General features: G+C 48.9%; 2 protein-coding genes across 2 annotated transcripts; both read right to left on the bottom strand.

The window, feature by feature from the left end:
• Window positions 1–2,345: 2,345 nt before the first annotated feature.
• Window positions 2,346–12,675, bottom strand: MCIDAS (multiciliate differentiation and DNA synthesis associated cell cycle protein). Its single transcript, XM_061393523.1, has 7 exons — window positions 11,936–12,675; window positions 11,752–11,848; window positions 11,488–11,579; window positions 7,972–8,044; window positions 7,200–7,393; window positions 6,495–6,605; window positions 2,346–6,242 (listed from the first exon to the last, which is right to left on the bottom strand). Exons 1-7 carry the CDS (start codon window positions 12,050–12,052, stop codon window positions 5,802–5,804), a joined length of 1,125 nt encoding a protein of 374 aa, XP_061249507.1. The 5' UTR covers window positions 12,053–12,675; the 3' UTR covers window positions 2,346–5,801.
• Window positions 12,676–15,918: 3,243 nt separating this feature from the next.
• Window positions 15,919–18,749, bottom strand: CCNO (cyclin O). Its single transcript, XM_061393522.1, has 3 exons — window positions 17,717–18,749; window positions 16,894–17,079; window positions 15,919–16,427 (listed from the first exon to the last, which is right to left on the bottom strand). Exons 1-3 carry the CDS (start codon window positions 18,320–18,322, stop codon window positions 15,942–15,944), a joined length of 1,278 nt encoding a protein of 425 aa, XP_061249506.1. The 5' UTR covers window positions 18,323–18,749; the 3' UTR covers window positions 15,919–15,941.
• Between the last annotated feature and the right edge of the window lie 1,252 nt (window positions 18,750–20,001).

Raw genomic sequence — 20,001 nt, 5'->3', positions numbered from 1 at the left:
TTCCTATCTGAAAAAAGCTTTTGTTGGTTGGTCTAAGTTCTATAATCTATGATCATTGTTGACTTTTAATACTACAGATGGAAGCTTCAAATCAACACACTTTTATTTCTTATTCTCTTAGAAACATTGATAGTTGGGAAAAATCTCCATTATACAGTCAGTCCTCAACAAACAGGGTCTTAACTACATGTCTTTGAGAGAGAAAGTTTCTCATGTTTTAAGCTTTGTGAACTTGTGTTAGTCAGAGTTCATGTCACTCATTCCTGTGATATATCATTTTGTTGCATTTCAACAGGAGATTAAAATTAAACAACACTGGCAAAGTGAGCAATCAAAGAAATGAAACTTATTTCAATGATGTCATGTTAAGTGGCCAGTTGGAATTTTCACATATTGCTTTAAATTATAAACAGTGAAAATCAGTGTGAACTGCAAGGTATATTGATTTTCATTTGTTAAGCGAACAATGTGACTTGCACATGAACTATTTTTATGCATTTGAATCTTTGTTATTGAAATTTAGTCTCTTGTTCTTTCAACTATTTTTATACAATTTTTCAAAGTTATTTTCCATTTACCATTATTACAAAAGATTGACTTTATTCTCAGTGTCGTATAATCCTTGAGGCTGTCTTACACCCGAAAGTTTGTAGCTCCCTTCCCCCCACCTCTTTATTCCCTCTCTCCTACTAGTTTGTCTCTGTATCTGTAAGTCTGCTTCTTTATTGTTGTATTCATTAGTTTGTTGTATTTTTTTAGATTCCACATGTAAGTGATATCATACAATATTTGTCTTTCTCTGTCTGATCTGTTTCACTTAGCATAATGCCCTCCAAGTCCATCCATGCTGTTGCAGATGGCAAAACTTTATTCTTTTTAATGGCTGAATAGTGTTCCATTTGGAGAAGGCAATGGCACCCCACTCCAGTACTCTTGCCTGGAAAATCCCATGGACCGAGCCTGGTAGGCTGCAGTCCATGAAGTCGCTAAGAGTCGGACACAACTGAGCGACTTCACTTTCACTTTTCACTTTCATGCATTGGAGAAGGAAATGGCAACCCACTCCAGTGTTCTTGCCTGGAGAATCCCAGGGACGGGGGAGCCTGGTGGGCTGCCGTCTATGGGGTCGCACAGAGTCAGACACGACTGAATCGATTTAGCAGCAGCAGCAGCAGTGTTCCGTTAGGGGCTTCCCTAGTGGTTCAGATGGTAAAGAATATGCCTGTAATGCAGAAGACCTGGGTTCAATCCCTGGGTCGGGACGATCCCCTAGAGAAGGAAATGGCAACCCACTCCAGTATTCTTGCCTGGAGAATTCCATGGACAGAGGAGCCTGGCCAGCTACAGTCCATAGGGTTGCAAAGAGTCAGACACAACCGAGTATTCCATTGTATACACGCTCTCACATTTTCTCTATCCAACACTTACGTTGTTTCCATGTCTTGCCAATTGTAAATAACGCTGCTGTGAAAAATAGGCTGCATGAATCTTTTTCAGTTAGTGTTTTGGGGTTTTAAAAGCATATTCAAGAGTGGCTGGGTCATATGGTAGTTCTATTTGTAGTTTCTGAGAAACTTCCATACTGGTTTCCATAGTGTGTGAGTTAGTCACTCAGATGTGTCTGACTGTTTGTGACCCCGTGGTCTGTAGCCCACCAGACTCTTCTGTCCATGGAATTCTCCAGGCAAGTATATCGGAGTGGGTTGCCATTTCCTTCTCCAGGGGTTTCCATAGTGATTGTACCAATTTACATTCCCACTAACAGAACACAAGGATTCTCTTTTCTCCACATCCTCCCAGATTTGTTATTTGTATTCTTTTTGATGATAGCCATTCTGACAGGTGTGAGGTAATATCTCATTATGGTTCTGATTTCCATTTCTCTGTTGATTAGTGATGTTAAGCATCTTCTAATGTTCATATTGGTTGTCTACATTTCCTCTGGAAAATGCACAATATATTCAGTTCTTCTGCTCATTTTTTTCTTCCTAATTTCTTATTACCATAGAAGTAACATAACACATTCCTACCCATTTTTTAATCAGGTTACTTGTTTTTCTTGATGTTGAGTTATATGAGCTGTTTATATACATTGGATATTAATTCCTTATTGGTCATATCATTACTCCAAATAATTTTAAATTCTTTAAGTATCATTGTACTATCTAGTTATCCTTTAGGTTATATATAGACACAAAAATATCATTAGTTAATATTATAAATTAATGACATTATAATCCTTCAACTGAAGTGTTACATATTATTCTTCTATGTGAACTTTGAGTTAATTAGGAGAATTAGGACTAGGTCCTGATCCCTCTGCGCATGTTTAAGGGTCCGTTGAATTGAGCTTCTTTAACACATTTCATAAATAATTTTATTCAGACTCTTCATGCTTATTTTCAACATCAAATCCTTCATTCAAGGTATTTAATTCATCACTGAAGCTACCTTCTGTGTTACTTAACATCATTTGTCAAAGTACATTATTGTCACTTCCAACTTTTTGAAATACAGCCCTTTTTTGAATGTAAGATAAGATTTTTATTATTAAAAACTTAATCCTAAATCACAAGAATTATTTTCATGCCATCAGGTCAGCTGGTTTTTGTTTGTTTTAATCTTTTTGAAAGTTATCTTTAAAAAATTTCTTTACAACAGTGGTCCTAGGTCCAAGCATCAACATCACCTTGCAACTTGTAAGAAATTGTCATTCTCAGACTTTACCCAGATTCACTAAATCAGAAACTCTGGGGAGGTCCCAGCAAACTGGGTTTTAATAAGCCCTGTAAGTGATTCTGTGGAAAAGGGAATGGAAACCTACTCCAGTGTTCTTGCCTTGGAAATCCCAAGGACAGAGGAGCCTGATGGGCTACAGTCCATAGGGTCGCAAAGAGTTGGACAGGACTTAAGCGACTTAGCATGCAGCAGCATAGCTGATTCTGATACATGCTACAGTTTAAGAACCACTACTTTACAACAACATCTAACTGTTGCAAATATGAAGTCATTTCCTTAAAAATAATTTAGCTAAAGTGTGTGTGCCTCTTTTTTCAAACTGATTGTGCTGCTATAGAAAGTGTTCGAGAAACACTCCAACCATGTTATCTAAAATAATGATTCTGGTTACATCCTATCCCTAAACTCTGCTTTATTTTCTGTATAACAAGGTCTTGGTTTTGTTCATGATTGACTCCCCAACATCTTGAATGGTGTCTGGTCCTATTTGAAATGAAATTATTGTGATAATTTCAGGCTAACATGTCTTCATGATCTAGGCTAGATCACACAGCTGAACATAAGCTCAAAGAATCATGGAGAAAATGGCTAAGATTTGGTTCAAAGCTGTTCTCACTGATGTTTTCTACTAAACCAGCAACAAGCAGTAACAAGAATTCATACCATGGAAGGAACATAAGGACATATATTAGTGGGCACAGCTCCCTTCACTGCTAATATAAGCACTCAGTCATTGGGTGGTTAACATCCCAAAGAAGTAAGGAAAACACCAGGTCAAGGAAGCTGTGGTGTGTGGGCTCATTCAGCTCAGGGAAGGGCCCCAAACCACCGACCACCTTACACGGAATTCTTGATAAGCCTTATAATTTTTTAAATTCGAGGCATAAGACAAGTAGAAAAATACATATAGTTTTTTAACTTTTCTGTCATTGAAGCTAATGCATTATGAAAATACTAATTGAGTGGAGAGGAAAAGAACTTTTAACAAGCTGACTGTTTCTCGAAACAAGTTAAAGCGTTTTGTTTTTGTTTTGTTTCCTCTGATGCTGAACTGCAGTGACTTCATATTTAAGCTGATACAAAGAATTCTGAACCATCCAGTATATTTTTTGAGTCCGTTTGTTAGACAAAGTATGAGGAAATGTGCTCTGTCACCTTTTTGTTTGTTTTCCAAATGGCCATTTCAGTGTAGATAACAGTACACAGGATAAACTGGAGAAGCAGGTTCTGCCACCCCGCCCAGCTCACCTGTTTGTTACCTGATCACTCCATTCAGAATAGCATTCAGGTGGCAGAACCAGCTATGTGGTGTAACAGGGTTGGAAACATGCCCAGGCTGAGCCCCCAAAGACAAGAAGTAGCCCTCATGATGAGGACTGTGGAGGTGGGGACAAATCACTGCTTGACATACTCCACTCACAAAATTTCACAACAGAATAGGAAAAGGAATGGCACTCAAAAGGGAATAAACAAAAGGCAAAGTGAAGGCATCGGTAACACCCCCATTTTTCTTAGAAGATGAAGCCAAGAAATATGAAACATGAATGTGTACCCTAGTTATATCCATGGAATTCAAATAAATAGTTTTACCAAGATTTCCACACTTGATTTCTACCAAAAAAAATAAAAATGAACACGTTAAAATACATTCTTTTTCATGTGGGATATGCCATTTTCTTTAAATGTTTTTTACTAAGAAAGCTTGCTTTTTCTGTGGTTATTCTGTTTAGACAAGTAAAACTATATTATTCATATAAATATTTATCATAAATCTTACAAAATTATAAGAATAATCATTACAAACAAATGTGTTTAGCACCTGTTTTTGCTAAAACCCATTGACTCAGAATCTGCACTTACCTGTTCTATTGCTTGCCCTGAGACAAGTGATTAGAAATTCTTAATCCTAACCTCTCCTAATTTTTTATTCCTTCAGCTACAATGAAAAGTTTCAATAGTAGCGAAATTAAATGTTCTTCATGGATCAAGGGAAATGAGTGATGTATTGAAACTGTTCACCCAAAGACCTGGCTTCTGGACCTACAATCTTTGAAAAAAGTAGTGAGAACACTCAGAAGGTTCGCATGACACCTGTGATTGTAGAAAATTACTTAATTTCTTCCAATCTCCTTTTGCTTCCTGTAGAAGTAGGGCATTATGTAATTAAGAACAGCTAAGATCATGACTGCAGCCATGAAATTAAAAGATGCTTAGTCCTTGGGACAAAAGTTATGACCAACCTAGATAGCATATTCAAAAGCAGAGACATTACTTTGCCAACAAAGGTTCCTCTAGTCAAGGCTATGGTTTGTATGGATGTGAGAGTTGGACTGTGAAGAAAGCTGAGCGCTGAAGAATTGATGCTTTTGAACTGTGGTGTTGGAGAGGACTCTTGAGAGCCCCTTGGACTGCAAGGAGATCCAACCAGTCCATTCTAAAGGAGATCAGGCCTGGGTGTTCCTTGGAAGGAATAGAAAACTAAAGCTGAAACTCCAGTACTTTGGCCACCTCATGCGAAGAGTTGACTCATTGGAAAAGACTCTGATGCTGGGAGGGATTGGGGGCAGGAGGAGAAGGGGACGACAGAGGATGAGATGGATGGATGGCATCACCGACGTGATGGACGTGAGTTTGAGTGAACTCCGGGAGTTGGTGATGGACAGGGAGGCCTGGCGTGTTGCGATTCATGGGGTAGGAAAGAGTCGGACACGACTGAGTGACTGAACTAAATTGAAGTGGTTTTTAGGTCCCCTTCCAGCTCTGAAAAGTACATAATTCAAAGCTGCTAAAAATAAATACTTTTAAATTGACTGATATATGCACACACACACATACACACGGTTTCGCTGTGAAAAGGGGAGGGACTATACAGTATTTTACAGAACTTTACAGTGCATCAGTATCAAAACGTTTTACGTTCTTGTTCCTGGAAAAAAAAAAGTTTCAGGGTGGTATCGATCCTGCAGAGGGAGTTCTGAGAAACCAGGTTTCAGCTACCCGCGTTTAGCTTCCAGGCGCTTCAATCTGCATAGAGGCAGTGTTTCGGAGGACCTCATACCAGCTCAACTGGGGATCCAGCGGAATTTGTAACCCCCGTTGGCGGTCCGGATGGTGAAGGCATTGCCCTGGGGGAAAGCAAGGGTGCGGATGGTGCTGTGGCTGCGGATGGGGGTGCTAAAGGAGCCGCCCTCCTCGAGCTCACTGTGGCTCAGGTTCAGCGTGCTCAGGCTGCAGTCTGTGCGCAGCCCCGGGAAGGCGCCGTGCAGGTTCCCGGGCCTGCGGTCCAGGCTCTGGGGCTCGGGCTGCAGCCGGAGCCTCTTGGGATCGCGGCTCTGCAGAGCTTCATCGCAGCGCTCGGAAATCTCCCTCAGAACGGCGTCCACTTCCGCGCAATCCTGTCCCGCAGCGCTGAACAACTCCTCCAGGCTCCTTTTGGCCGTCGCCTTGAGCAGGAAGGGCTCGGCTGCCGCCCCGGGATCCCGGGAATGGGTGATCATCAGCTTCTACAAGAGATGAGGAGGAGCGCCGCCCTGGGACCAGCCAGACTCGCCTCTGATTGGCTCTCGAAGGAGGCCTGGGCTAACTTCCAACAGCGCGACTCGGCAGACCCCTGCAAGTGACTCAGAGAGCTGCCAGCGGTCCTCTCCTTCCCTCGACCCTCTCCGAGTCCCAACACTGGGAGCAGGGTGGGGGTGAAGGGTACACAGGAGTATTTCCGACTTATGCAGTGTTCTACACGCCCGCGCCCCACTTACATCCAGCACCGAGGCCAGGTGCCGGGTCCGACTGGCTAGTTCCTTCAGTTGCAAATTGCGCTCCTTCAGGGAGGCGATTTCCTCCTGTTTCTGGGTCAGCGTCGCGTGCAGCTGCAGGAGGGGACCCAAACATCGAGTTGTAGGCTCCCGTGCTCTCTCTCGTCTGTACACTCGGCAGGAACTGAACCCAGATCCTCACGTCTAATCAGAAACTTGGGGGCCCAAGAACGTTTACACTGGTGAGAATAATCAGTTTTTATTACAAAGCACTTAGAATGTTTCTCAGTAAATCCTCCGTATAGTCATGAGGAGTGCTGACTTGGGCAACAGGCAGATACAGATTCTGCCTCCGAAGTTCAATCTTCTTGTACCTCAGTTTCCTTATCTGCAAAGTGAGGCTGGTAAGAGTATCTAGCTCAATGTCTGTGGGTATTAAATGAGGAAAAGTAAATGGGTAAGCGCAATACTAGGCATATGGCCCTCAATAAATATTGGTGGCCCTAATAAAAATCCGGTGGGTAGGATTTCTCCCACTTAGGGACGTTGTAAACTGAGCCAGTGGAGGAATAGCAGCTACTTGGACTGATCCACTGGTTCTAACGTGCCAACGGGGCACATTTCTGCACCTGCAGCCTCCACTTCGTCCCCGAGCACCATGCCCTGCCCCTAACCCAGGATTCCTAAACGCCAGCCCAGTGTCCCTACTTGATTATTCTCGATGAGCGCGTCCCCCAATGCCCTCTGGTTCTGGTCGGCCACCTCCTTCCAGTACTGCTCTGGTGGGGGCACTTCAGGTGGGCTCAGCGGCGGGGAGAGACGGGGACCAAATGGCAGGACGTCGCTAGGAGAGAACGGGAGATCTCCACCCGCCAGGGAAGGCGACATCAAAGAGGATGAGTCTGATGAAGAGGAAGAGAGGGAGCTGGGTTTGCAGCCTCAGACTCGCGCCTGGCTAACTACAGGGGCAAAATGTCACGATGGGTGTAGGGTTTATATAGAGATTTTTCTTTATTGATAAATCAACCCTCACTCTGCAATCCCCACGATTCCCAGGCCCTTCTTGATATCCTGTACACTTTCAGCAGGTGCTCAATAAATGCCTGTTGAGACGCTCTACACTGAACCTCCACAGTGGCCGGGGCAAACTTGTCTGAAGTCACCCAAATCCACTACTCCGCATACTCCTGTCACCCAGGCTCTTCCTAGCCACGTCACAGCTTAAGGCTGGGCTCTCTTCCAGAAGTTGCACTGGCAAGTGGAGAAAAGGCTATCTATAGCGATCCAGCGATTCATCTTCACCATAAGGAAAAGGGAGGGGATCCCCTAAATATGGAAGAGCCTGACACTTTGATGAGTTGCTGGCGAGTTGTTAATAGGTACACAGTTTACCACCTTCAGGGCCACGAAATTCGAACTTGTAGGATTTGAGGGGTGGAAGACACCCCCGCTTTAATTTTACTGCAGAAACTGCACTTGCCTGCAATGAGATTATCCACAGTGTCTCTGAAATCCTGCAGATCGAAGTCCGCTGCCGTTTGCAGGGAATGGCTCTGAAATAAACCAGAGGTGAAAACTAGTTAATGTTAAGCCTGGGGGGTCTAGAACACTTCCTAGACGGTCAGTTAACCTCTGGGACTCGGTGGCAGGTCTAAGCCCAAACGCATTCACAGTGGAAACTTATACCTGAAAATCAAAGTCCCGCCTGAGGCGCGGAATCCAGGAGGCTTGCACTGCCATGGTGGGGAGAGGGACACTCCAAGTGGGGACCCTGCTTCGAGGGTCCTGCCAGGCGCTGAAACTGTGTTCAGCTCACCTCCGCCGCCTAGTGAGGCCGCAGACCTCCAGCTCAGACTTACCTCTCACAGACCAAGGGGCCACAGCTCTAAGAGCTGGGAGCACGGTGTGCAAACACTCCGTCCTTGCTCCCAAGATCTGCCAGCGTGCAGGGGCATCCAAAACAGTAACTCCAGGCCACATAACCCGAGAAGGCTCAATCACAGCTAAACCACCCGTCCCCACCAAGAAAAGGAAAAGGTCGGCTAAGACATGATGGGCTAAGGATGCTATGTGGAAAGTGCCTCTGTTCAGCATGCAGCCGGCGTGGTCCCTATTGCTGTTTTGCTTCTCAAAAAGTTGGAGTTGACTTTTCCCCGTCCAGTGTGATGCACCTCTAACATTGTGGACTGGACGCTCTCCTGGGTTCCTGCAATGTGTCTGGGTGAGTGAAACCAAAGGGTACGGTAAATGCTGGCTGCCAGGAAATTTCTTATTCCCTTAATTCACGGACAGAGCTGACAAAACTCTTATACGTTGATTTTCTCTGTTAATTCTCACAGCAGTTCAGGAAGCTAGCAGAGATCAAGAAGTGATTCCTCCCCTGATGGAGAAGCTGAACTCAGAGAAATCGAGTTGCCCAAGCACCCAACTTTGAAATAGTGAAACTGGAGCTTCTGCTCCAGAATGCTGGTGCCTATTTCAAATCCTCTTTCCTCTACCCCTCGTTGCCTCTAGCTTTTATTTCTTTCTTTTTTTTTTTTAGGAAAGCCTGGCTTCCAATGATGAGCTCGGGGAAGGGGAAGGGGAAGAGGTCCCTAAAGGGGCATGATCTGAGATGCGTCCAATACGCCCACCAGAAATATCTGTTCTAATGATCTTTGTTCTATCATCTTTTTTTTTTTTTTTAATTCCTCTGGGTTAATCTTACTCGTCTCCCAAAAGCCCATCTTAACCATTCAGATACTTCTGAGAAGAGGAGCTTAATCTGAAGTTGAAGTGTGAAAGTGAAAGTCACTCAGTTGTGTCCCGCTCTTTGCAATTCCATGGACTACACAGTCCATGGAATTCTCCAGGCCAGAATAAGTCAGAGCTTAATCTGACTCTAACTTCAAAGAATGTACAAGTTATCCATTTCCTTCAGGGAGGAGAAGTCTAGCACCAATTGAAATCTGAGATTGTAAAGGGAAGGCAGCTTAGCAAGGAAGGACTGAGGGCCCCAGACAGATCCTGAAGCACAGATTCTTCCCTGGTTGAAAGAGTCAGAAATGAGGCATTTTCCAAGGGCTAAAATGTCTCCCTCTTAGTAGAGAAAAGCTCTTACCACAAGAAGACTGGAGGCCACCTAAGGGAATGGTGCCCAGGAAATGCTTTCTCCTGTGCTATCCCAGGTCTTGGCCCATTCTGGACCCCAAACACTTCTAGAGCACTTCCTCTGTGTCCACTTTCCCCAACAGGAAGGAGAAATATAACCAGAGTGTGTACTGGCCAGAGGGTTCCCCTGGAGAGTCTTCCTCTGGGGATGTATCTCCTTCTGCACCAGCTCTGCCTTCCCCAGGACAACTGCTGGATCTCTTGGGCCATCTGGCAAGAGCTCTGCCCTTAAAACTCTCTGAAACTCAAAGGAGACATGGGCTGACTTTGGTTCGGTTCGTGGGCTCTGGTTTGTGGGCTTAATCTTTGGTGCATGCTGTGCCAAATCGCTTTAGTCGTGCCTGACTCTGTGTGACACTATGGACTGTAGCTTGCCAGATTCCTCTGTCTATGGAATTCTCCAGGCAAGAATACTGGAGTGGGTTGCCATTTCCTCCTCCAGGGGATCTTCCTGACCCAGAGGTTGAACCTGAGTCTCTTATGTCTCCTGCATTGGCAGGCGGGTTCTTTGCCACTAGTGCCACAATCCTAGGTAGTTCAATGATATTTCTGTGGTTACTCTGTTACTATCTTCCCAATTAGATAAAAGCCTGGCACTTCTCCAACACAAACAGCAGGGGGAAAAAAAACTAAAACAGAACATGATGTCAAATTTAAGTTCTGTATATATAAGCCAAAATTCAGCAAAAGCCTGCTTTTTCTCTTGCAAAATAAACATGTTGGAGTAAGGGAGTTATGTAACCCTCCGGGTCAGTTGAATGATGCTCCTGTATTGTCTTTTTTTTTTTTTTTTTAATCTGAGCATCCAGACTCTAAGAGAACAAGAGAATAAATAGCTTCTGCAGGGCAACGCCCACTTTTCCTGCCTTCCTAGTCTCTACTCTCAGTGGCCACCTACCCCAAGTCTCCCTGGGCTCTGGCCCAATTCTAAGAGGCACTTAGACCCTGGGACACTTTGTTCCACCATCCCAATCACAGTTCTAGGAGGTGGTCATATCCTCTGGAGAGTTCTATACTCTCATGTCCCCAGCACCTGCTGCCAGGAACCTGGAACTGGCTCTTCTTGTAGGTGCCATCTACCTAGGACCTCCTGTCCTTCTGGGCACTTCATATCCCATCAGTGAGCCAGGCTTCTGGTCTCAGCCCTGGTGAGTGGTAGGAATGAGATGGAAGTGAGAGGATAGGTTTTCTTGGGGGAAATGCCTCTTTCCCCCATGGGAGTGACCGTAGCCTTTGCAGAGGGTGAAAAGGACTTTTATAAAGTGCCCATCTGCTGAAGGGCCATCTCTGTAGAGAACAACGTTTTCAGTCAGATTTCTTCAAATCCTTTGTTACTCTTCCGGCTTCCTCCAAATGTAAATTCTCTTCGTTTTTTCCGGTCTTGATGGAGAAGTTATTCTCCAATCTCCACACTCCTTAGACATCCAGGGAATGAAAATAGTTAATGAATGACCCGGAAAGGCATGTTGGAAGGACAGAGAGGACGCGCTGATCTGGTGCCCAGAGCGCAACTGTGCTCCCAACCACCCACCTGATCTCTCGGTGTGCAACCTCCGAGTTGCTCTACCGCAGCTCCAAGGAATAGATGGGGAGGAGAACGGGAGACCCGTCTGGCAGGGGAGCCCTCCCTGTGCAGAGTTGGTCAAAACAGCTCTGAGAATGGAGCCACCGTTAACATACTAGGAGGGAGGAGGAAGTTCCTATTCTCGCGGTTCGGATTCCTGCAGGACATCTCTCCCTGCTATCCAGGTGTTCCTGTGCTCCCCTCCCCAAACGGCTCTTTAAGGAAACTCGGGAAATAGAACTTTGGGCTGAGAGGCAGGGGGCATTCCACCAGGGGAAGTACCTGTGAGGCGGCTGAGTCACCACCAGGCGGCGGGTCGGACCCAAGAAACGAGGAGCAGTCAGCGAGGTCCTGCAGGTCTATGGTGGTGAGCGCTGCGCGGCGAGAACCCGACACACGCGCCGGGCGGACCCTGAGCCTCCCGCAAGGGCTAGCCGCGGGCATCGCCGCCAGACATTCCGAAACCCCAGGCTCTTTTGAGCCTCGCGCGCCCCACCCACCCGACTTGGGGAACTCGAGGGGTCGAGCAGGGACCACCGTGCTCACCTGGCAGTGCAGGGGTCTCGGCGTCTGGGGGATCCTCGTACACCGATACCCGGTTGCAGCCGCTGCTACCGGGAAAGAACTTCCGCGGAGGAGCGAACTAGCCGGGCACAGAAACGGTGAGCGCGGGTCAGCCCTGGGGCCGGGAGCGTGCAGACCCCGCCCGGCCCCGGCCCGTTGGCCCCACCTTCCTCTCCGGCTTCCCGGGCTTGCTGATGGGCCGGCCTCGCGGATCCAGCATCCTGTTGGGGCAAATGCTGTCGAAGGCCCGGCGACCCGCCGCGGTCGCCCCGCACTCCTGCATCCTGCCTCCGGGTCCGCTTCAGGCCCGGAGCCCCGCGCCGACTTCTCGGAGGCGGCGGCCCGGGCCGGGATGGCGACTCTACACCCAGCGCTCGGGAGGCTCTGAGGCCGGCCAGAAGTCGGGGAGGCGCGTGGTCGGGGTGGGGCAAAGGAACTACAGTGGAGGTGAGGAGGGAGGGCTCGGTGGAGAGGGGGGGACGCCGCGCGGGAGGGGCGGCTCGCGCCGGAGCGCCAGAGGTGGCGCCTTCAGCCCCGGACAATCTGCACTTTGGCGGAGGCGTTAAACCCAACCTGGCAACGCGGCTTCCCCCGGGAACTGGAGCGCGGGGCCGAGGCCCGCGAGCGCCCTTTAGGCTGGCATTGGCGCCGCAGCCTCCCGGCCGCGCCAGACAAGAGAGAAGGGGAGGACATCCCTTACTGGTCCCTAACGCTGGGTACAGCCTTCCCGCCTACGGACGGCGGGAATGGGAAAGTCAACGATTCTGATTTCATTTTCTTCCTCCCCCAGCCACAAGGCACGAAACAAACTTGGAGCGTCCATCGCCAAAGCCAGAGCCCAGCATTTGCCCCGCCATGTATGTAGGATTTGGTGGGGATGTAGAATTCCAGCGGGGACTCCCCAGAATAACCCCAGATTACGGAAGGGCTGGAGGAGAGCCGTCTTGGTGCTGACTTGACTTTGTCTGAAGCCTAGAGCCCTTCTCCAGACCCGTACCCCGCACTTTCTCAGGCAGCAGCACCTGAACATAGACTTTACAACAGAGGGTCGCATGTCTCTACAGCCCCAAATCCCCTAAAACCCAGGTCTCTCCCACGGAAGCCCCAGCCACCTCTCCAAGCACTTGGCCACTTTTCGTACAACCTGCTTCGACTGCTCTGCGGGAGTCTTGGCTCCTCTTTCCCAAGCTGGAAGCCTCTCCCAGGAAGGGGCATCTTCAGCTGCTTGGGTGAGAGGTCTCTCTCAGGACCACTCTTACATCCATCCAACTTGAACAATCATCTGAAGTTGAAATCTTTATGACCCTCCATTGGGCGCCTTGTTGATGTCTTATACCTCACAGGAGTAATGCAAGATCCTCTTTTAAAGGGCATGATACTCTTCTATTTGCACCTGTTATCTGGATTCCTACACAAGATTGCCCTAACAGAGATGGAAAGCAACCTAATGATATAATTAGAAGAGACTTAGAGACTGACCCACCTATAGATGCAGGAACCCAGTGAGGTCAGCCAGATAGAGGTGGTGTGGTATTGCTGATGGTGAGGAAAAAGCTCTGGCTTTAGGGTCGGAACCCAGGCTCCGCCAGATCCATGAACCCTAGTTCTTTTGAAAAACCATTAAACCAAAACACTAACTTCAAGAGAGTTGCTGTGAAGATGAGACTGTTTATGTAATGTGACTGGCACTTGGTGTGGATAAATTAATGCTGTTTTGAGAAGCCTTTTCAGCTGCATTTCCAGCCTCCCACAGCCTGTTGCCCAATTTGTCTCCTACTTCCTCTGGTTCCCAAGTGGCCTAGCCACTAGCTAGTCCATTCCCAGTTCCTATCCTTAATGACTTCCCAGTTTGTAAAAGGATTGGGGAAGCTCTTAGCTGAGTTTCGGGGAGATCTCTACATATCCCAAGATCCAAAACAGGCCCATTTTCTATCATGAGTTCCAAGCTGGCGTAGAAAAATAAGGGTATTCTATTTTAATATGTGCAATAGATTTTCTGTGGCAATGGGTGCTGGAATAGCATGATTATCCTGGTCTCGATGATTTCTGGCACCAAATCACCCATATCAGTCTCAGCTGAGTGATGGAGTAAATGCTGGTGAAGACAATTGCTCAAGTCATTCTTTTGCAGAGATACCCAACCCCTAACACTCGGGCTTAGGGGTCCAGATATATTGGAACTTGGAAGAGATGGTATGATTTTTCTCCTCCTCCTTTTCACCATCACAGACCAGCTTTTCCTCAAACAGCTTGGGGATTACCACTTCCCTTTCCCTGAGCCAAGGAGAAAGTTCCTGGAAAGCACAGCATATCAACCTATCAGGAGAGAAGAGGTCCCAGACGCCTAACGCCTAACGTCAGGTGCTCCTCTCTCTAGAGTGTACATTGGTGCCTAAGAAGAGCAAGGAAGTGTCTCTAAATATGTTTTGAGTTTGCTTTTTATTTATACCATTTGTCATACATTCAGATTTATTCTAAATGCAGTAGAATGACAGTCTATTCCCCCCAACTTGATTTTTTCTACCATATAGAAAATTTGAAAAACAATGAACAATGGTAGCATTAACATTTTCCTATATTTGCTTTATCTCTATTTTGTTTTCTTTCTGTGTAACCTCCCTTCCCATCATTGTGTAGGCTGCACCAGCCTTCTTGAAGATTTGCTATGTACCAGGCAAGACCTGTGCTGAGGGGCGTGTAGAGAACATCTCATTAAATCTATACCTCAACACTTCCAGGTAAGTGTTACCGTTATTCTCCTTTTTACAAGAGAGACTTAAGCACAGATATATGACTTGCTTAAAGTCACCCAGCAAATTGATCTCAGAGCCCAGATGTTTAACCACTACTTTATATTACCTAATAAGAATCTAGTTTAAGCTTCAAAACAGCCCTGGTGACAGTTGGCCTTTGGATTCAAGTTAAGAAATTTGCAGGAGGCTACAGATTCAGGGCCTACAGCAGATTCCCAACAGTGAGGATGAAGATGGTGGGACAGCTGTGGAGTCAGAACTCCAGCAAGCCTCTGTCCCATTTTTTAAACTCGCTTTTCCGTCTGTAAAATGACTCCTGCAACATGACCAGAGGCAGGGACTGTACTGGCTCTCCAAATACATTCTCCATAGTCCCTATTGAATGGAGGGTATTGAGCAGATCACTTGTCCCACATCTGCCTTGGGAAGAGACTTTTTTGAGCATTTTCAGAAACCTGTAAGTGAGAGAAATTGAGTGTTGTGGCAAAGGGTGGAACTCTGGATTCAGACCCCTGCTTTCAAATCCTGGCTGCTCCACTGTTGTTCAGCCTCTCTGTGGCCGTGTCCTTCTCTGAAAAATGGGATAATAGACTCCGCCTATTGTTGGAGGCATTGAGACAACAAACGCTGAACACTGTGCCTGGTACATGTAAGCGCTGTTACTATTGTAATATTGTTACTGTGGGTTCACATGTAGCAGGTATAAGACAAGCGGTGCGATGGCAGGATAAATGGATCCAATTTGTAGTGGCCACCACTGCCTGCAAAGCCTTCATTTTTCCTTATCTGGCATTTACCAGGGTAGCTCTCTTACTTGCTAGTGGCACTGCCTGGTCCCAAAGTTTGTCAGTTTGGCGTCTCCAGGCACCAGCAGTGTGCTTTTCGCCCTCCCCCTCCCACCCCCATAAACAACATGGGCTGCAGTGCATTTTCAGTCTCACACCCCACCACACCCTTTGAATCTCTAGGAGTAAGCAGTCTTCAACTTCCTAACAAGAGGGTCCCTGGTTTCAGGCCAACAAGTGAACCTGACTCGCCTTGTAACTGGCTACAGAAACCTCAAGGGACCTGGTGTTTCCAAACAGAGATGCCCCAAGGGAGGAAGGTGCTCTCCTTAGTTACTGACCACCTCTATTCTCGCCTTGCTTTCACCTTCCCTCTTCCGGACAAATGCTTGCATTTGTAGTATTCAGATAAACCACCAAGACAGCCTGTTTATTGAGGAGAGATTTGCTTTTCTCTCCTGTGCTCTTAGCAAAACAATGAGATACTACTACCTTACACTATACAACCTGCAGGATGACCTGGAGACTAAGTGGGACCCCTGAAAGCCCCTCGTTGGGTCAGTACTGTACTCTTTCAGCGCAATGGGAAAGGTCCAACAGCCAAGAGGGGATCAAAGGAGACCAAGGGTCTACTTTATTTCAAGCTCGAGGACAGGCAGCACTTCTCTCGGATCTGGAGGGGCAACATATGAGTCAGGGAGGTTCCGTTTATGGCCACCAGAAGCTGCAGCTTGCCCAGGCAGTCCTGCAGCGCCGCCTCAGGGTGCCCGCCCAGGCGCAAGTCCATGGGGCGAGGGAGCTGCAGCATACGGTCGGCCAGCGCCAGGCAACAGATGGCCAGCAGGGAGGGGGTGTAGCTGGTGAAAGCGTAGTCAGCCAGGCTCAGCTCCGCCACCCCGCGCGCCAAGGCTTGCGCTTCCAGGGCTTCGGAGACCTCGGCCTGCCCGGCCTCCACGCGCGCGTGCGTGAAATGCTCCAGGAAGAAGCTGATGGTGGGAGCGCCCAGGCTGAAATGCAGTTTGTGCAGCACGATGCATTCGAGGTTGCAGAGCTGCTGCCTGGAGAAGGCACCGCAGCACAGGGCCAGAAGCTGCTTCACGCGAGGCGGGTGCACCTCCACCTATAACACAAAGACACTCAGCCCTAGTTGTGCAGCATCCGGGGCCAAAGCCCTCCCCCGCCCCAGGCGAACCAGGACTCCCCCCATCCCTTCCAGAGAGATATGTGGGGGCTTCCTCTCTCCATACTTCCACTGTAGTTGTCTGGGGTATATTTTCTGCGCAGTTTCTCTAATTACCGTCGCGCAGAAAACAGGTTTGAGAAATTTGGCAGATTTCCACCCCCACCCCCCCACCGCCCCCCGCCCCGCGACTAGAATAGAGAGGCTACGGAGAGCTGTGGAGACTTGGCTTTTTTCTTTGGGTACTGAGTGAAAGGATTGTTCGTTTGGCCGGGGCGGGGCGGGGGGTAGTTGTGAAGTTAAGGTTGTGGGGTAGGTAAATGTGCAAACCTCTGCCAAAATGAGTTCAGGGAGCCTAGCGTTCAGTCTAGTGCACTGGAGAGCCAGAGACCCCATGAGGAGGTACCTGTTTGCAAGCGATGAGCAGAGAAGTGACCCCGAGCAGCTGGAAGCAGTCTGCAGCCACGGGCGTGGTGCTAAGGAAGCGGTCCAGAGTGTTCACTGTCAGGCACAGCGACTCGAAGGAAAGGCCGAACTGGCGGTGCACGGGGATTAGCCAGCTGAGCAGCTTACAGCGGGACTCCGCCGTCACCTGCCAGAGGGAGGAAGGAGGCGGACCCGCTGAGCCTAGGGCTCAGAGGGACTGTGGAAGGGTCAGGGCACCAAGACCCGGAGCGTCCCCGGAGGGAGGCGAAAAACAAAGGAAAAGGCCAGAGGTGCTGGAAACTGGGAAACAGGTGCGCAGCGCCGCTGAGGAGAGCACAGGCGGGGCTGGGCGCCGGGACGCCTGGATTCATGCCTGGCGCTGTGCCCAGTGCGGATACACGTTACCTCGTGTAATCCTCTCAGCAATTCAAAGGGTCCCCACACTTGGCAAATGAAGAAGCAAGCTTCAGATTGTTAAGTAACTTGCCGGGGTGGGTAGGAGTCCGGACTCGAACCTAGAAACTGTCGTAACTCCTCTGCATTCTACCGGGTCCCTGCTATCCAGTTTGGAGACCTCGGGTCTGTCACTGAGGCCGTCCAGGCCCCCCTTTTCTCCATCTGTAAAATGAGGCTGATGGCCCGGCCCTTCAAATCTCTTTCTCGCTCCGACCCGGGCGGAGGGAGGGAGAGAAGCAGGGCTGGCGAGGGCCGGGGCGCCGCGGAGGGCGGACAGAACAGGAAAAGAAAGAGCCCGGGAGAGGAGGAGGAGCGGTGGCGGAGAGCTGGCTCCGCCAGCACCTCACTTGTGGCTGCCGCGCCAGCGACTCCCGCGGGTGGAAGCGGCCTTCCCGCGCCTTGCGGAAGGCGTAGCAGCTCTGACCGTAGTCGCGGAAGGTTTGCAGATCAAGCTGCGCCAGCTGCTGGGCGGCACCCGGCGCGGGGCTGCAGTCTCGCGCGGCGGGGCTATCTGTGCCATCCGAGCCGGAGCTGGGGGACTCGAACAGGTCGCAAACGCCAGAGTCTCCCGGGAGTGGGCTTATGTTAAGCGGCTGCAGCGGCTGCTTCCTTCGTAGGCGTGGGCGCCGGCTCTTCTTCACTGGGGCGCGGAGGTTCCGGGCGTCCTGCCTCGCAGCCCAGGCGGCGGGGCTCATGGGGCTGGTGGGACTGGTGGGGCCGGGGGTCACCATAATGAAGTCGGACGGCCGTTCTATGACTCCCGGGCTGCGGAGAAAGTGGACCCGCGCGCCCGGGAGTGCAGATACCAGTCCAGACTCGCCGCCAGCCCGTAAGTACTCGGCCTGCGCGTTACCTCGGCCACACCCCTGGCCTCTCACTGGCTGAGCCGAGAGCCCCACGGAACCCGCGCTTTCCCGGCTAAACACCCGCTCGCGAGCGCGCAGCTGGCACATTTAGCCTCCTGCGTCTGCACCGGGGAGGGGTAGCTACCGCGGGCCGAGCGCTCTCGCCTTGTGCCCCCGGCCCCCAGCGCATCCCTTGTTACCTGAGCAACTGCACCCGGCTGCCGGCGGGATTTGCCCGCGCCGCGTGGGGTAGGAGTAGAGGCGGGGCGGCGGTGAGGCCAAGTCAACGCAGAATCCAGCTGAGGGGCTCTACTGTGCGCCCCGGAAAAAGATTTCCCCGAGGGCATCTCCTCAACTTGACCAGATGGTCTCGACACGTGCGAGCACCTTCTATGCTGTCTCTAATCCAGGTCGGTAATTTTGTAAAGGTCACACTTCCCAGCTCCAAACGAAGCCTCCAGCTAGAATTCTGTCAGCACAGAAGTTTTCTTCAGTGACTCATACAAGCAATAATGATAATTCAATTGCTTTTGTGATTTTCGTTTTAGGCAGGCCCGAGTAGTCAGTATCTCTCCTTTCGCCGGGCCGGGAAGCAGAGCTTCCGAAGGTTCCTGGGCGCTGCTGCTGTATCTCCAGGGGCCAGTTCAGCCAGTCAGCCAGCAGGTATTCGCGCTCCTAACAGAAGACTGCCCGAGGAACCTCCAGCAGCGCGTCCACCGGCCCTGGAATACTTTCTGCGTATTTTCTCCCCAAATCAAGTAAGCTGCAGCAGTTTAAGAACTGCGTATTCTCTGGGGGTTGCATTTCTAGCTTTATTGAATTGCTCACAGCCTGTTAGGTTTTAGATCATTAACTTCTGACCCTCTGCCCCTGGAGGCCCAATCTTTCTTGGTTATAACGTGCTTCCCGTTTCTTCTCCTTCAAAATGGAAGTTTTCTTTGAGGAAGCTTCCTTCAGAAGCTTAGAGAAGAACTGAGGTTGGGGAGGCTAGGAGCGTCCTGGCGAGAAAGACTGGATTAGACGGCAGCTTCTTGTCCTGGTAGAGAGGACAGTGCTTCTCTGGCCTGAGTGAATCTTCTTAAGGGGCTCAGATCCTTTGGGACAAGAGGCACAAATAGCATCTAGTCAGCCTTACAGGCATCTCCCAGTGGCAGAAAGCCTGCATACCCTCTGGCTGATGAATTTTGCAGAGTGCTTCAAGAGATGAGTTACTAGGTGCTGTATTGAGAGCAGATTCTGCCATTTTCATTCCAGAAGAAAGCTAACAGATATATGTAATCAAAGTGTAAATCCTTGTTCCCAGAAATATGTGGGGTGATGTCTTCTAGAGATTCAGGTAAAAGAAAAGGGACAGGTTTCAGGTTCTGGTCAGTGTTACTCCTATTTCCTAGCAAGGTCTTTAGTCTTCAGACCTAAATAGTGTCATTTATAACATGAGAGATTAGTTAAGACTTGCATTTCAAAATGCAGATGCCAGGCCTCTTGTCTCCTCTCAGGCTGTTGTTGGGGAATCTTTTTTAGAAGGAGCAATTAAATCTTTGGAGAGGAGTCAGGTATCAGACTTCTTCTTTGAGAGGGTGTCTAGGAGAAGAGGAAGAACAGACAGATTCTGATTCTTTACATTGGCCCAGATGGCCATGTGGTACGGGGGGAAGAGCACATGGTCCTAGGGTCAAAATGGTTGCTCCCTTTTATTGGTCATCTTGGACCAGTTGCTTACCTTCTCAGAGCCTCTGTTTCCCCATCTGTTAGATGTGGGTATTAATACTTGCCTTAAAAGTCAAGTG

This window comes from Bos javanicus, chromosome 20 (genome assembly GCF_032452875.1).
Source record: "Bos javanicus breed banteng chromosome 20, ARS-OSU_banteng_1.0, whole genome shotgun sequence".
NCBI lineage: Eukaryota > Metazoa > Chordata > Mammalia > Artiodactyla > Bovidae > Bos > Bos javanicus.
Note: the sequence above shows the minus strand (reverse complement) of the source record. Positions and strands in the feature narration are given on the sequence as shown.

Bases quoted from the DNA above. Each gene is read 5' to 3' on its own strand.
- MCIDAS (XM_061393523.1), bottom strand. From the start codon at position 12,052: ATGCAGGAGTGCGGGGCGACCGCGGCGGGTCGCCGGGCCTTCGACAGC. The intron at 7,394-7,971 runs GCAAGTGCAGTT...CCTCTTCATCAG, and splicing joins TGTGGATAATCTCATTGCAG to ACTCATCCTCTTTGATGTCG. The intron at 6,243-6,494 runs GTAAGTGGGGCG...CATCTCTTGTAG, and splicing joins ACCTGGCCTCGGTGCTGGAT to AAGCTGATGATCACCCATTC.
- CCNO (XM_061393522.1), bottom strand. From the start codon at position 18,322: ATGTGCCAGCTGCGCGCTCGCGAGCGGGTGTTTAGCCGGGAAAGCGCG. The intron at 17,080-17,716 runs GTGAGGTGCTGG...TCCCTCTGGCAG, and splicing joins CGCTGGCGCGGCAGCCACAA to GTGACGGCGGAGTCCCGCTG. The intron at 16,428-16,893 runs GTACCTCCTCAT...TTTGTGTTATAG, and splicing joins TGCTCATCGCTTGCAAACAG to GTGGAGGTGCACCCGCCTCG.